Source organism: Eschscholzia californica, unplaced genomic scaffold, assembly GCF_041429995.1.
Source record: "Eschscholzia californica isolate CP2 unplaced genomic scaffold, dmEscCali1.0.p SCAF_2, whole genome shotgun sequence".
Classification (NCBI taxonomy): domain Eukaryota; kingdom Viridiplantae; phylum Streptophyta; class Magnoliopsida; order Ranunculales; family Papaveraceae; genus Eschscholzia; species Eschscholzia californica.
The window spans coordinates 65,593,291-65,605,851 of NW_028238309.1; the positions used below are offsets into that span (position 1 = coordinate 65,593,291).

Consider the following 12,561-nt stretch of genomic DNA (forward strand, 5'->3'; position numbering starts at 1 on the left):
TTGACTAAGTCTAGGGTTTGGGTCAAATACACTATTCATCTTCTTCCTTTTTTTTATCATTCAACAACCAAGGAGTTAGAGGGAGAGAAAAGGAGGCAAGGGGCTAGGGTTCTTCATCACCAAAAGAAGAGCTTGAAGAAAGAGAGGAAAAGAGAAGGAAGAAGGAGGAGGGCCGGCCAAGCATAGGCCGGCCACAAAGTAGATCAAAATCAAGGAGTAAGAAGAATGTGAAGTGTCACTATTGTGGAAAGAAGGGCATTACAAAAGGGAGTGTTGGAATCTCAAGAAGAAAGAAGGAAAAAGTCCTGAGTTGTCAAACGCTCAGGGTTGTGTAGCAGGTACCTCGGATGAAGGCGAAATTTTATACAGCGAGGCAGCAACAGTTCATGAAGGCAGAAGAAATTTTTCTGAAGTTTGGCTAATGGATTCAGGAGCCACATGGCATATGACCCCTCAGAGAGAATGGTTCCATCAATACGAACCCACCTTTAGAGGATCTGTGTACATGGGAGATGATCATGTTGTGGAGATTGCTGGTATTGGGAGCATCAAACTGAAGATGTATGATGGTACCGTTCGCACTATCTAGGAGGTACGACATGTTAAAGGTTTGAAGAAAAATCTATTATCTTTAGGACAATTAGATAGTCTCGGGTGTAAAACCCATATTGAAGGTGGGACAATGAAGGTGATCAAAGGCGCGCTTGTGATCATGAAAGCGGAAAAGATAGCTGCTAATATGTACATGCTTTAAGGAGAAACACAACAAGAGGGAGAAGTTTCAGTTGCATCAACAAGTTCGATAGAAGAGTCTACAAATCTTTGGCACAAAAAACTCGGTCACATATCAGAACAAGGTATGAAGATTCTCGTCGAACAAAACCTTCTTCCAGGGCTCAAAAATGTTTCCTTACCATTTTGTGAGCATTGTGTTACTAGTAATCAGTACAGATTGAAGTTCAGTAGTTCAAATGCTAGAAGCAAGACTATCTTAGAACTTGTTCACTCTGATGTATGGCAATCACCGATTATATCCCTAGGAGGTGCAAGATACTTTGTATCTTTTATTGATGATTACTCCAAGAGATGTTGGGTGTTTCCAATCAAGAGGAAGGCAGATTTATTTCCAGTTTTCAAAATTTCCAAAGCGCAAATAGAGCTTGAATCTGAGAAGAAGATCAAGTGTCTAAGGTCAACCAATGGAGGAGAATGTACTGATATTGAGTTTGATATCTTTTGTCAAGAAGAAGGCATCAAAAGGCAGTTCACAGTGGCGTACACTCCACAACAAAATGGAGTAGCAGAGCGGATGAACAGAACCTTGTTAGAAAGAACAAGAGCAATGTTGAGAGATGCAAGAATGGTCAAATCCTTTTGGGCAGAAGCAGTCAAGACCAGGTGCTATGTGATCAATCGGTCTCCATCAACCGCAATTGATCTAAAGACGCCAATGCAAATGTGGACAGGTAAACCAGTTGATTATTCTCGCTTACATATGTTTGGATGTCCAGTGTACGTGATGTACAACACCCAAGAAACATCAAAGATAGATTCGAAATCTAGAAGATGTATTTTCTTAGGGTATGTTGATGGTGTGAAGGGGTACCGCCTGTGGGATCCCACTGCCCACAAGGACAAAGTACAGAAGACAAAGTACAGTTCATGTTAGAAATGAACAAGAAGATCAAAATTCTTCTGAAGCGGAACTAGAGCACGAAGAACAAGAAGAAGATGAGACTGAAACTCCACTAATTCGACAGTCAACTCGGGAGCGGAGAGAACCAGCTTGGCACTCAGATTATTTTATGGAAGGGAATATTGCATACTGTCTGCTAACGAAAGATGGAGAACCTTCAACTTATCATGAGGCTATAAAAGGCCAAGAAGCTTCTGGATGGCGGCAATGCAAGAAGAAATAGAAACTCTCCATAAAAATAATACATGGGATCTTGTTCATCTACCACAAGGAAGGAAAGCTATCGGAAACAAATGGGTCTTCAAGATCAAACGAGATAGCAATGACCAAGTAGAGCGGTATCGTGCTAGATTAGTAGTAAAAGGGTTTGCTCAGAAAGAGGGTATCGACTTCAACGAGATATTCTCACCTGTTGTACGACTTACAACAGTTCGGGTAGTCCTGGCGATGTGTGCTACATATGACTTGTACTTGGAGGAGTTAGATGTGAAAACTGCATTTCTTCATGGAGAACTTGAAGAAGAAATTTATATGCTCCAACCAGAAGGTTTTGAAGAAAAAGAGAACTTGGTTTGCAGGTTGAACAAATCTCCATACGGTCTCAAACAGGCGCCGAGATGTTGGCATAAGAGATTTGATTCTTTCATTACGAGCCTAGGATACAACAGACTTAATGCAGATCCTTGTACTTACAACAAGAGATTTGGTGATGGCGATTTTATAATTTTGCTGTTGTATGTAGACGACATGTTGGTTGCAGGCCCCAACAAAGATTGTATTGAAAATTTGAAGGCTCAAATGGCTAGGGAATTTGAAATGAAGGACTTGGGACCAGCAAACAAGATTCTAGGGATGCAAATTCACCGAGACAGAAGCAATAGGAAGATTTGGCTTTCTCAAGAAAACTACTTGAAGAAAATCTTGCGACGCTTCAATATACAAGATAGTAAGTCAATCTCTACCCCTCTTCCTATTAATTTCAATTTATCTTCAAGTATGCGTCCTAGCAGTGAAGCAAAGAAGATAGAGATGTCTCGAGTACCGTATGCATCAGCAGTGGGTAGCACAATATCTGTAGCACAATATCAGTAGTTCGAAAGCTTTTATAGTCTTCTACATCTTGTAGCTCATTTCGATACGATTCCAGAATGGTATGGTGGTAATATTTTCGAGTTCGGATGAGGGAGTTATGGTTGTTAGAGTGAACAGTGCGCATTAAGGAAAGATTGGCGCACTGCTGCGGTTATTTTATTCGTTTTGAGGTTATTCGCTTGGAAATGGTTAGAGATGCTAAGGCCTAAAGGTTTGGGGATGGGAATATTTTTCCAACCGTATAAGTGATGGAACGAGTAACGCCCGACAAGTAGACTTAACGAAAGGATTTGAGCTAGTATGTGCATTTCATCGGCTTCGCATTAAGTTAAGCAAACTATGAATACTTGGATATAAAACGGGTAAATTAAGGAACTTAAGAGTAATAGGAAGTATTGCGAAGGATTGGGTTTAGGATTATTAGAGTATGCGGTTGGTAGTTTGTCACCCGAAGTCGAGAGAGTGCAAGATGAGTCGAACTCTGACACGTTTGTTTATGTATTCTTGTTTTCTTTTCGTGGTTTTTATCTTATGTTCTCATGATTCTTGTAGAAGAATCTAAGTTGTTGTTGTTCTTCCTTGTCAGAGGGAGAGCCGACTCGCGAGAAGCGTGATACTGCTCGAGACGTCGTACCCCAGGGCGGAGCTTGGTACCACTAGGTAGGGGAGCCCTCGTATTTCTTTTATATATATATATATGATACGTATAGAATCATACTAGAACTATGAGATACGCATGCATCACTATGAATAGAGTAGGAGATCATATCTGCATGATTTCAGTCTTTGATTTTTATGAAATTGGTGTCGGAACCTTTCTTCCTAATGTGATGGTTACATCTTGCAACTGCCTTCTATGAAATGAATTTTGATAATCGATGTTTTACAAACATAAAGAGTTCGTATGTTATATGTGATTGATGAAGTGGACTGAGACGAGTCATGAGGGTCTTGGCAGTTCTAGTGTTCCACTAGCTGGCCGAGATTCTCGTTTAGGTTGGACTCTCGAGGCTCAGGGATTTGCTACCCTTGACCGCTCGATTGGACTGTAAGCCTGTTTGTTCTTACCCTCGGGGGTCCGAGGCTGCACACCTCGGACCGCCCGACTGGTTTAGTGATTGGGATCCCTCTGCACGTTATGATATGACTCTGTGTTGTGTGCCACTTCTGTGTGACAAGATAAATAATGTTTTAAAAAGCCTATCTCAGTTGAGGGCATAACGGGCGAGTTCCGAATCGACTGAGAATGCGGGTGAATGATGTTTTCACAAGAAAAGAATATCACTTCTACTTTCGAGAGACTAAACAATTTTCCAAAACCAGATAAAATAGTTGCATGCTAGGGTACCGAAGAGAATGAGGTTCAGGTCCTTCCATGGTAAGTGGGGGACGGCTCTCTTGTTCGAACTCGGTGATAAAAAACGTATCTAGCTAAACTAGGCGTATATATTTATCACGAGGTGGGCTTTTCAATGACTGCGGAGTCGCCTAGTGGGAGAGGGGCTTACCTACTTAGGGGCAAGTCACGTTCTCGAGAGAACTTGAGTACCTTGGTTAGTGCCGGTATGGGACTATACTAGCCAAAGTACTATAGAGTTCTCTGGGTAACTCTCTGTTGATTGAGGAGCATACCATGGGTGTTGTTGTATGTTAGAGTAGGGTTGATATATATATATATATATATATATATGTATTGTGCATGTTTTTCTTGCGAAAAAGGGTTTTATCGTCGTTTGCTTTTGGACTCCTCTACCAGTTTACACGTGTCGGTGAGTACTGACCCCCTACCAGTGTGTTAGTTGCAGGTGCTAGTGCTTTTGTGGCGTGTGGCAGTGGTTATAGATACCTCTCTTGGTAATGGATTGCTAAGGATAGGCTGCACGTCGGCATGCTTTTTGATCTTTTGGGTTTTTGGGCAACTTTACGTATATTTTGTATTTTCCACACTCACACAATATATGTATGTATATACCTAATACATAGGTTGTATATAGAATGTTTTTGAACCTATGCAGGGTGGTGTATATAGTTCTCTAGTTGCAGACTTGTGTAGACGTCATGGTGGTTTGCTTCCGCTTGTTTTTGGGTTTGTTTCTTTATGTTGGTTGAGCCATGATAGGTTACAGGTACGACCGGTTCGATTTACAGAGGAGGTGCTGCCGAATTTTCGGCTCTTCTGTAGATTGTCGGGGCGTGGTCGTGCTAGTTAGAGCACGGGGCGTCACATTATATGGTGTCGATCCTCCATCGGCCTAGCAGAAAACGTGAGCAGCATAAGAGCAAAGTAGATAGGATGGAGAAGTTACAAACAAAAGTAACTTTAAGTGGGAGAATGTTGAAAATGGTGATGAGGTGTAAAGCTACTTTGTTTGAAGCTTTAGGTGGCATCAACCAAGCTCTTGGTGTCAACTACTATGTGAGGTGTCAAACAACATGAACCACCTATTGTAAATGAGACATCTCACCTTGGTGATAAGTCTCTTACCATCTGAGGTGGCAATTTATCAAGAGGATACCATGAGTTGGTGAGACACCTCATTTGTTGAGGTGTTCACACCATGTTTCTCCTCCAACACTATAAAAGGATATGAAGAACTTCAATTCAAAATCATCCCATTCTCATCCCATCCATTCCATCTCATAAGCAAGTCAAGTGAAGAGAAAGTGAGTTAGTATTAGAAAGAGAGTTTAGTTTCTTATAAATACTTGCTTGATTTTAGTCCTAATTTGGGCTTTCATAAATTCGATGATTTAAAAAAAAAAAACACTAGGGCTCCAATACCATGAAAGCCAGAAGAAGATTTTTATTACTTTCTTGAAGATTAGATCATTACAATACTTCTATTTATAGAGATTACACAGTCGAGAGGTTTAGAGACAGAGAAAAGCTAGAGAGAGAAAGTGAAGTTAGTTATGAACAGATTACCTAACTCTTAACAAACTAATATGTTCTTAACTAACTTCTAATTACATTGCCCACGAGTGAGTCATACAAGCACAAAGAGTGCCTATATAAACTAACACTTACCAACACTTCTCTCTTCAGTCCTTAATTCATCTTTAATGTTCTAAAAGAATCCCTGTTTCTCTTTGATCTTCTGAGATGATCCTTCGCTCTTACGACTACATTCTTTGACGCATTATCACATTTCTATACTTATAAAACTGGAATGGTTCCCTACATATTAGTATGACATCTTTGGCGTGAGCACGCAATTGCCCTTTATAAAAATTCTTCAAATCATATATATATATATATATATATATATATATATATATATATATATATTTTGTTGAGGAATCTTCAAATCATATTAGTAAGAGCCTTGATTATTATTTTTTTTGTATTTTTATTGGTGAAGTATAGAAACTAAAAAGTGGAAAAAATATCTCCTTCTCAATCAAATAGTACAATATCTTGCATATCTCAAAGTTCTTATTTTAGAGAAACAAATTATAAAAGATAATATTCTATTCACAAAATAATCTAGTTTAGGAATATTAATTAAAATAGTATAAATCTGCCTCAAGTTTCTATAGACATAAGATTATATCTAGCACAATCAGTATATAAACACAAATACCCCCATCATCCATTTCATTATATAGAATCAAGAATGGGGTCTAACTGTTTAAGCCCATCTCTTTTATTCTCTAAGAGTTTCATTATGTTCTTAGTTGTGTCTATTATAACCATTGTTTGTGATGCTGCTATTACTGATGAAAGGAAGGTTCTCCCATTTTCTCTATCTCTGTAAACTTAATCAGTTTGTGTTGTTCGTATTCTGTATTTATTTAATCGCGCGTTATTGTTGGTTAAGGTATATATTGTGTACATGGGTGGGCTTCCAGCTAGTAGGGAATACTCTCCAACATCTCACCACAATAGTATTCTTGAAGAAGTTCTCGAGGGAAGGTACGTACTTTACTAGTTAAGGCTAGAAATAAGTGAGGATTTTTTCAGTCGATCGGTTATATTGCTAGACATCATTTCGTCAATATTAGACTTTCTATAGAAAAAAAAAACAAGACTAATTTTGGTGGGCTTGATATGATTGTTTTGTATACTAATAATCGTATAGCTCGGTGGAAGATGCTATTGTCCGAAGTTATAAAAGGAGTTTCAATGGATTTGCAGCAAAGCTCACAGAACAAGAAGTTCAAAAACTTTCTGGTAACTTATTCCTCCTAATTAACCTAATATATATATATAGCTAGAGGAGAAGATTAAATTTCATTTCTGGTTAATAATAATAGTAAATATTTGTCTTTCTAGGCAAGGAAGGCATTGTGTCTATTTTCCCAAACCGAATGCTTCAACTTCATACAACGAGATCATGGGATTTTATGGGATTATCAGAGACTGTGAAACGTAATCCTACTGTCGAAAGCGACACAATTGTAGGTATACTAGATACTGGAATCTGGCCAGAGTTGGAGAGTTTCAAAGATGATGGATTTGGTCCACCGCCTAAGAAATGGAAGGGTGTCTGTGAAGGTGGTACAAATTTCACCTGCAACAAGTAATTATCTTTACACCCTTGTCTACTTGCTCTATGTTAGTCTACAATATTAGACATTTTCTACATTCACTTAGGGTTTTAGTCAATATTTGGTCCACCCGGCTGGCTGGCTGGCGCTTTAATAAGACTACGAGTAAAAACAAGTAATGTTTCCCTAGGTATAAATCAATAAATTATAGCTTAATGATTTTGTTTCAATTAACTTTCAGCAAGCTCATTGGTGCAAGAATTTATTCCGAGAAACTTCGCATGGGATCCGCTAAGGACCTAGTAGGACATGGTACACATACTGCATCAATTGCAGCCGGTGCTGTCGTAAAAGATGCAAGCTTCTTTGAGTTGGCCAAGGGAAATGCAAGGGGTGCAGTACCCTCTGCAAGAGTTGCTGTTTACAAGGTCTGTTACAGACATGGTTGCACAGCTGCCAACATCTTAGCTGGGTTCGATGATGCAATTGCCGACGGTGTCGACATTATTTCAATCTCTATAGGGTTATCTAAGTCGACTGGCTTTGACGTGGACCCAATTGCCATTGGTTCTTTCCATGCCATAAAGAGTGGCATTCTCACTTCACAGTCAGCTGGTAATGATGGTCCAAAACCACAAAGTGTAAGCAGTGCTGCACCTTGGTTGTTAAGTGTAGCAGCAAGTAGTACAGATCGTCGGATAATCGACAAGGTAGTGCTAGGAAATGGGAAGACAGTCGTGGTAAGCCTCAACTTCTATTAGTTATATGTGAAATTCTACTTAAATACTATTAGGTTAACAAAGAATGTTCAATTTAATTGCTCATATGTGGTGGCTAGGGTACCGGGGTTAATTCTTTCACCTTGAATGGAACTAAATTTTCACTTGTATATGGGGCAGAAGTTTCGAGCAAGTGTGGTGCCGCAGCTGCTCGGTAATTTATTTTACTAAAGAATTTGGTTTTATTTATAAAACAGAATTTTATGTTAATTTTAAATACTACTGAGAAAATCCAGGAGTTGTGAATTCGGCTGTGTAGACAGAAACTTAGTGCAGGGGAAGATTGTTGTATGTGATAAGGAAAGCAAAGGTCAACAAGCTCTCGACAAAGCTTTAGGAACAATCATGATTTCTAACGAACGCGATTTGTCTTGGGTTTATCCTCTACCAGCAACTCTTTTAGGGAACGAAAGTGGTGTAGATGTTAAGTCTTATATTCAATCCGACAAGTAAGTCCATTTGAATTCGATAAAGTGAATATGAATGTATAATACAAAAAGAAGGCCATCTAATTTCTATGTTATCTCTTTTCTCCACTGATTGCAGAAACCCTGTAGGAACTATTTTGAAAAGTGAGTCTATAAAAGATTCGAAAGCTCCTGTAGTTGTTTCTTTCTCTTCTCGTGGGCCGAATGTCCTCTTACCTGATATTATCAAGGTAAGTATTTCGTCACGCACATATATACATATGTAGTATCATCGAATGTTGTCTTTTTCATTTTTGTTTAACGATTAAATTAATCTAACCACAGCCAGATATAACTGCCCCTGGTGTTGACATTTTGGCTGGGTTTTCACCTTCCGCGAATCCGTCGGATGTAGAAGGAGATGAAAGAAAGGTAAAGTACAGTATATTATCCGGGACGTCAATGTCGTGTCCTCATGCAACGGGAGCAGCAGCTTACGTCAAAACTTTCCATCCTGAATGGTCTCCTTCTGCAATTAAATCTGCTCTTATGACTACTGGTATGTATAATCAATTGAAGTCCTCCCTTTTTCGTATGAGTGGCCAGTATATATAGCCTCTGAGAAAACCCTAACCGCCTAGGAAACGTGGTAGAGAAGTTAAGGGAGTGGGAGATAAACTCGAAAACTAATTTGATTAACCCTACGAAATCAGTTAGAGATCTACTCAAATACTGATTAGGTTAATCCCACCGACTTAGTCAAAATTCGAGTTTAAGTAAAACTACTCTTCGACTTAGGGGTGTTCATTTAGTATCCGAACCGACCAAACCAATCCGATCCGAACAGATTTGGGCGGTTTGGACACCGATCCAATGGTTATCCGGATTGGTTTGGATACTAAAATACGAAAACCGAGTGGTTTGGTTCGGTCTATGGATTTGTTTGATGGATAACCGAAGAAACCGAACCAAACTATTTATTATTACTTTCTATATATTATATATGTGAGAATATATGATTCAATTGTTTATCATTTTATTTCTTTTCCTCGAATGTTGATAAACTATGTCGAATTAATCACGTACATGTAGACTTAAGGGTTTGTAAGATAATACTATTTTTTAGCACGTTCGAAATATAATTGTAGCTTGTTTTAAAGTTGAAAATTCGAAAGTTTGTTTTTGAAAAAAAAAATTTACCTTTGGTTCGGTTCTTAAACCGAACCAAACCGTTCATGCATAGTTTGGTTCGGTAACCGAACCAAACCATGAACGGGTTGGTTCGGATTGAAATTTAGAATAACCGAGCCCTTTGGATTGGACTATGGATAGGCTCAAAAAGTCGGTTATCCAAAGGCCCAAAGGCCCATAAGCCCAAATAGTCAAATTGGTTAAAAGCCCAAATGCCTCACATGTGTGCGCGCGCGTATGGGAGATAAACTCGGAAACTAATTTGATTAACCCTACGAAATCAGTTAGAGATATACTCAAATACTGATTAGGTTACTGATTAGGTTACTGATTAGGTTACTGATTAGGTTAATCCCACCGACTTAGTCAAAATCTGAGTTTAAGTAAAACTACTCTTCGTGGATGAAGAGTCTTTTCACTATAAGCGCACCCGGGCTCACGGGCTCACGACCCAAAGGCCTATAAGCCCAATTAGCCCAAATAGCCAAAAAGTCCAAATTGGTTAAAAGCCCAAATGCCTCACATGTGTGCGCGCGCGTGTGGGAGCCTTCTCTACATCACCAGGTGTTTTACAATGAGTTGTCAAGCAACTTATTATAAGACACCTTTAGTTTCACTAGTTGAGAGATGTGGGACATTAATTGTCTAGAGAAAGTAAGCTTCGAACGCCATCTTCCTTCTAGAGGTGGACCCCACCCATGTGCTAACTAGAAGACAAATAGTCTTGACTAGTAGTGAGTGGGTGAGGCTCACTCTCAATTAATTATTAGGTGGTAATGGGCCCAACCATGGAATCACTCAAATGGGCCCAACCATTGTATAAACCCAACACTCACTATTGTTTGATTTTTTTTAGCTTGGCCAATGAATAGGACCAACAATGAAGAAGGTGAATTTGCTTATGGTGCTGGTCACATTGATCCTGTGAAAGCTGCTAATCCTGGTCTTGTTTATGAAACACTTTCAGAAGACTATGTCAAAATGCTATGTGATCTTGGTTATGACAAAGCCAAAGTTATACTCATAACAAATAGTACTTGTCCCGAAAGTACTGGTGCCAGAGGAACGCCAAGGGATCTCAACTATCCCTCGTTGGGTGCTCATGTTGAAGCAAATGAGGCAGTCAACTTGAACTTTACAAGGACTGTAACAAATGTTGGTTTAGCTAGTTCAACATATAATGCGACGATCAGATATTCAGATGAGAGGGTTAAGGTGACAGTGAACCCTAGTGTTTTGTCATTCAACTCTTTGAACGAGAAAAAGTCTTTTATTGTGACTGTCGTTGGAAAAGAATTAGGTCCAGATGTTACATCCTCTTCGGTACTGGAATGGTCGGATGGGGTTCACAGTGTGAGAAGTCCTATTGTCATCTATTCACAGTTTATTTCTTCACAACCAAGCAATTAGTAAAAATTAGATTGTACCAACTCAGCGTGGCAAAAGCTTGTCGTAGATCATTTCTGTTGAATAATAAACAATATACTTTGTCCTATTCTTTTATCTCTACAAAAGTTTCTGACACTAAGTAGCTAATTATCTCCGCTTACAACATCTTATCTCTACGGAATGTGAAGATTGTCACATTGGGTAGTAATGTATTTTCACCACCCATGATTTTGGACCCATTTCTGTCTGGAGCAAACTTTTCTTTGTATTAGTAATCTTAACAAAAATCTACGTGTTTCTTTTTAGATGTCTAGTTCCCCGTGCGATGCACAACAACAATCATATGTGAATGATTTCATTTCTTTTTCTTTTTTTTGGTTTACGAACATGTTTGAAGTCAAAGCTGATTTCATCCACTGAGATACTCTAATTACATATAATTAGGTAAAATGGTTCTCTTGATATACAATGTGTTAGGACAAAAACTACGTACCAAGACTCAATATTGACATAAGTTTCTCTCTGAAGATTCCCACTAAGAATTATTGAATCATTCAGGAAGTAACCATCCATCCATCTTTTTGTCAATCCCACTAAGAATATTGCTAGATGTAGCAAGTATTCTGTTACAAAATTTGTCAATCCCACTAAGAATATCTGCCGTCGAAATGTGTTTAGTAGCATTATTTCTGCCCTATTCTTTTTCTCTACAAAAATTTCTGACACAAGTAGCTAATTAACTCCGATTACAACAATATTTGAATTTGTCACATTCGGTAGTAATGTAATTTCACCACCTATGATTTTGGACCCATTTCTGTCTGGAGCGAACTTTTCTTTTTATTAATAATCTTAACAAAAATCTACGTATGATACTAGATCAGTTTTAATAGGTTTTCGGCATATAAAGCACTGTTAGATGTCTAGTCCCCCGTGCGTTGCACAACAACAATCATTTTTTTTTTTTTTTGGTTTACGAACATGTTTGAAGTCAAAGCTGATTTCATTATTCTCATACCAGATCAGTTTTAACAGGTCTAAAGTGACTGGAAGGCTGGAACATAATAGGTTTTCGGAATATCAAGCACCGTGGGATGCACAACAACAATCATATGTGAATGATTTCATTTTTTTTTTTGGTTTACGAAAAAATACTACGTACCTAGACACGTTATTGACATAACCATCCATCCATCCATATTTTTGTCAATCCCACTAAGAATATTGCTAGATGTAGCAAATATTCTGTTGCAAAATTATCTTCAATTGGGTTTCTTCTAATTGAAGAATTAGCATGAATAGGTTGAGAATACTAAAATGAAGCTTCCAGGAAGTAACCATCCATCTTTTTTTGTCAATCCACTAAGAATAATTGCTAGATGTAGCAAGTCTTCTGTTACAAAATTTCTCAATTGACTAAGTCGATCAAATTATTAGTTTTTTCGATCCACTAAGAATTGTACTATTCATTTCATCCACTATAAATATGGCATCAGTTTCTTCATTATGAATACCA

At 38.4% G+C, this 12,561-nt stretch overlaps 1 protein-coding gene across 1 annotated transcript; it reads left to right on the plus strand.

Moving 5' to 3' along the window:
• The first annotated feature begins 6,609 nt into the window (after positions 1–6,609).
• LOC147560427 (subtilisin-like protease SBT4.4) lies at positions 6,610–11,066 on the plus strand. The gene is made up of 9 exons (XM_086659283.1): positions 6,610–6,704; positions 6,871–6,962; positions 7,065–7,311; positions 7,521–8,019; positions 8,118–8,212; positions 8,295–8,507; positions 8,605–8,716; positions 8,811–9,024; positions 10,513–11,066. The coding sequence occupies exons 1-9, from the start codon at positions 6,625–6,627 to the stop codon at positions 11,064–11,066; spliced, it is 2,106 nt and encodes a 701-aa protein (XP_086515409.1). The 5' UTR covers positions 6,610–6,624.
• The last annotated feature ends 1,495 nt before the right edge of the window (positions 11,067–12,561 follow it).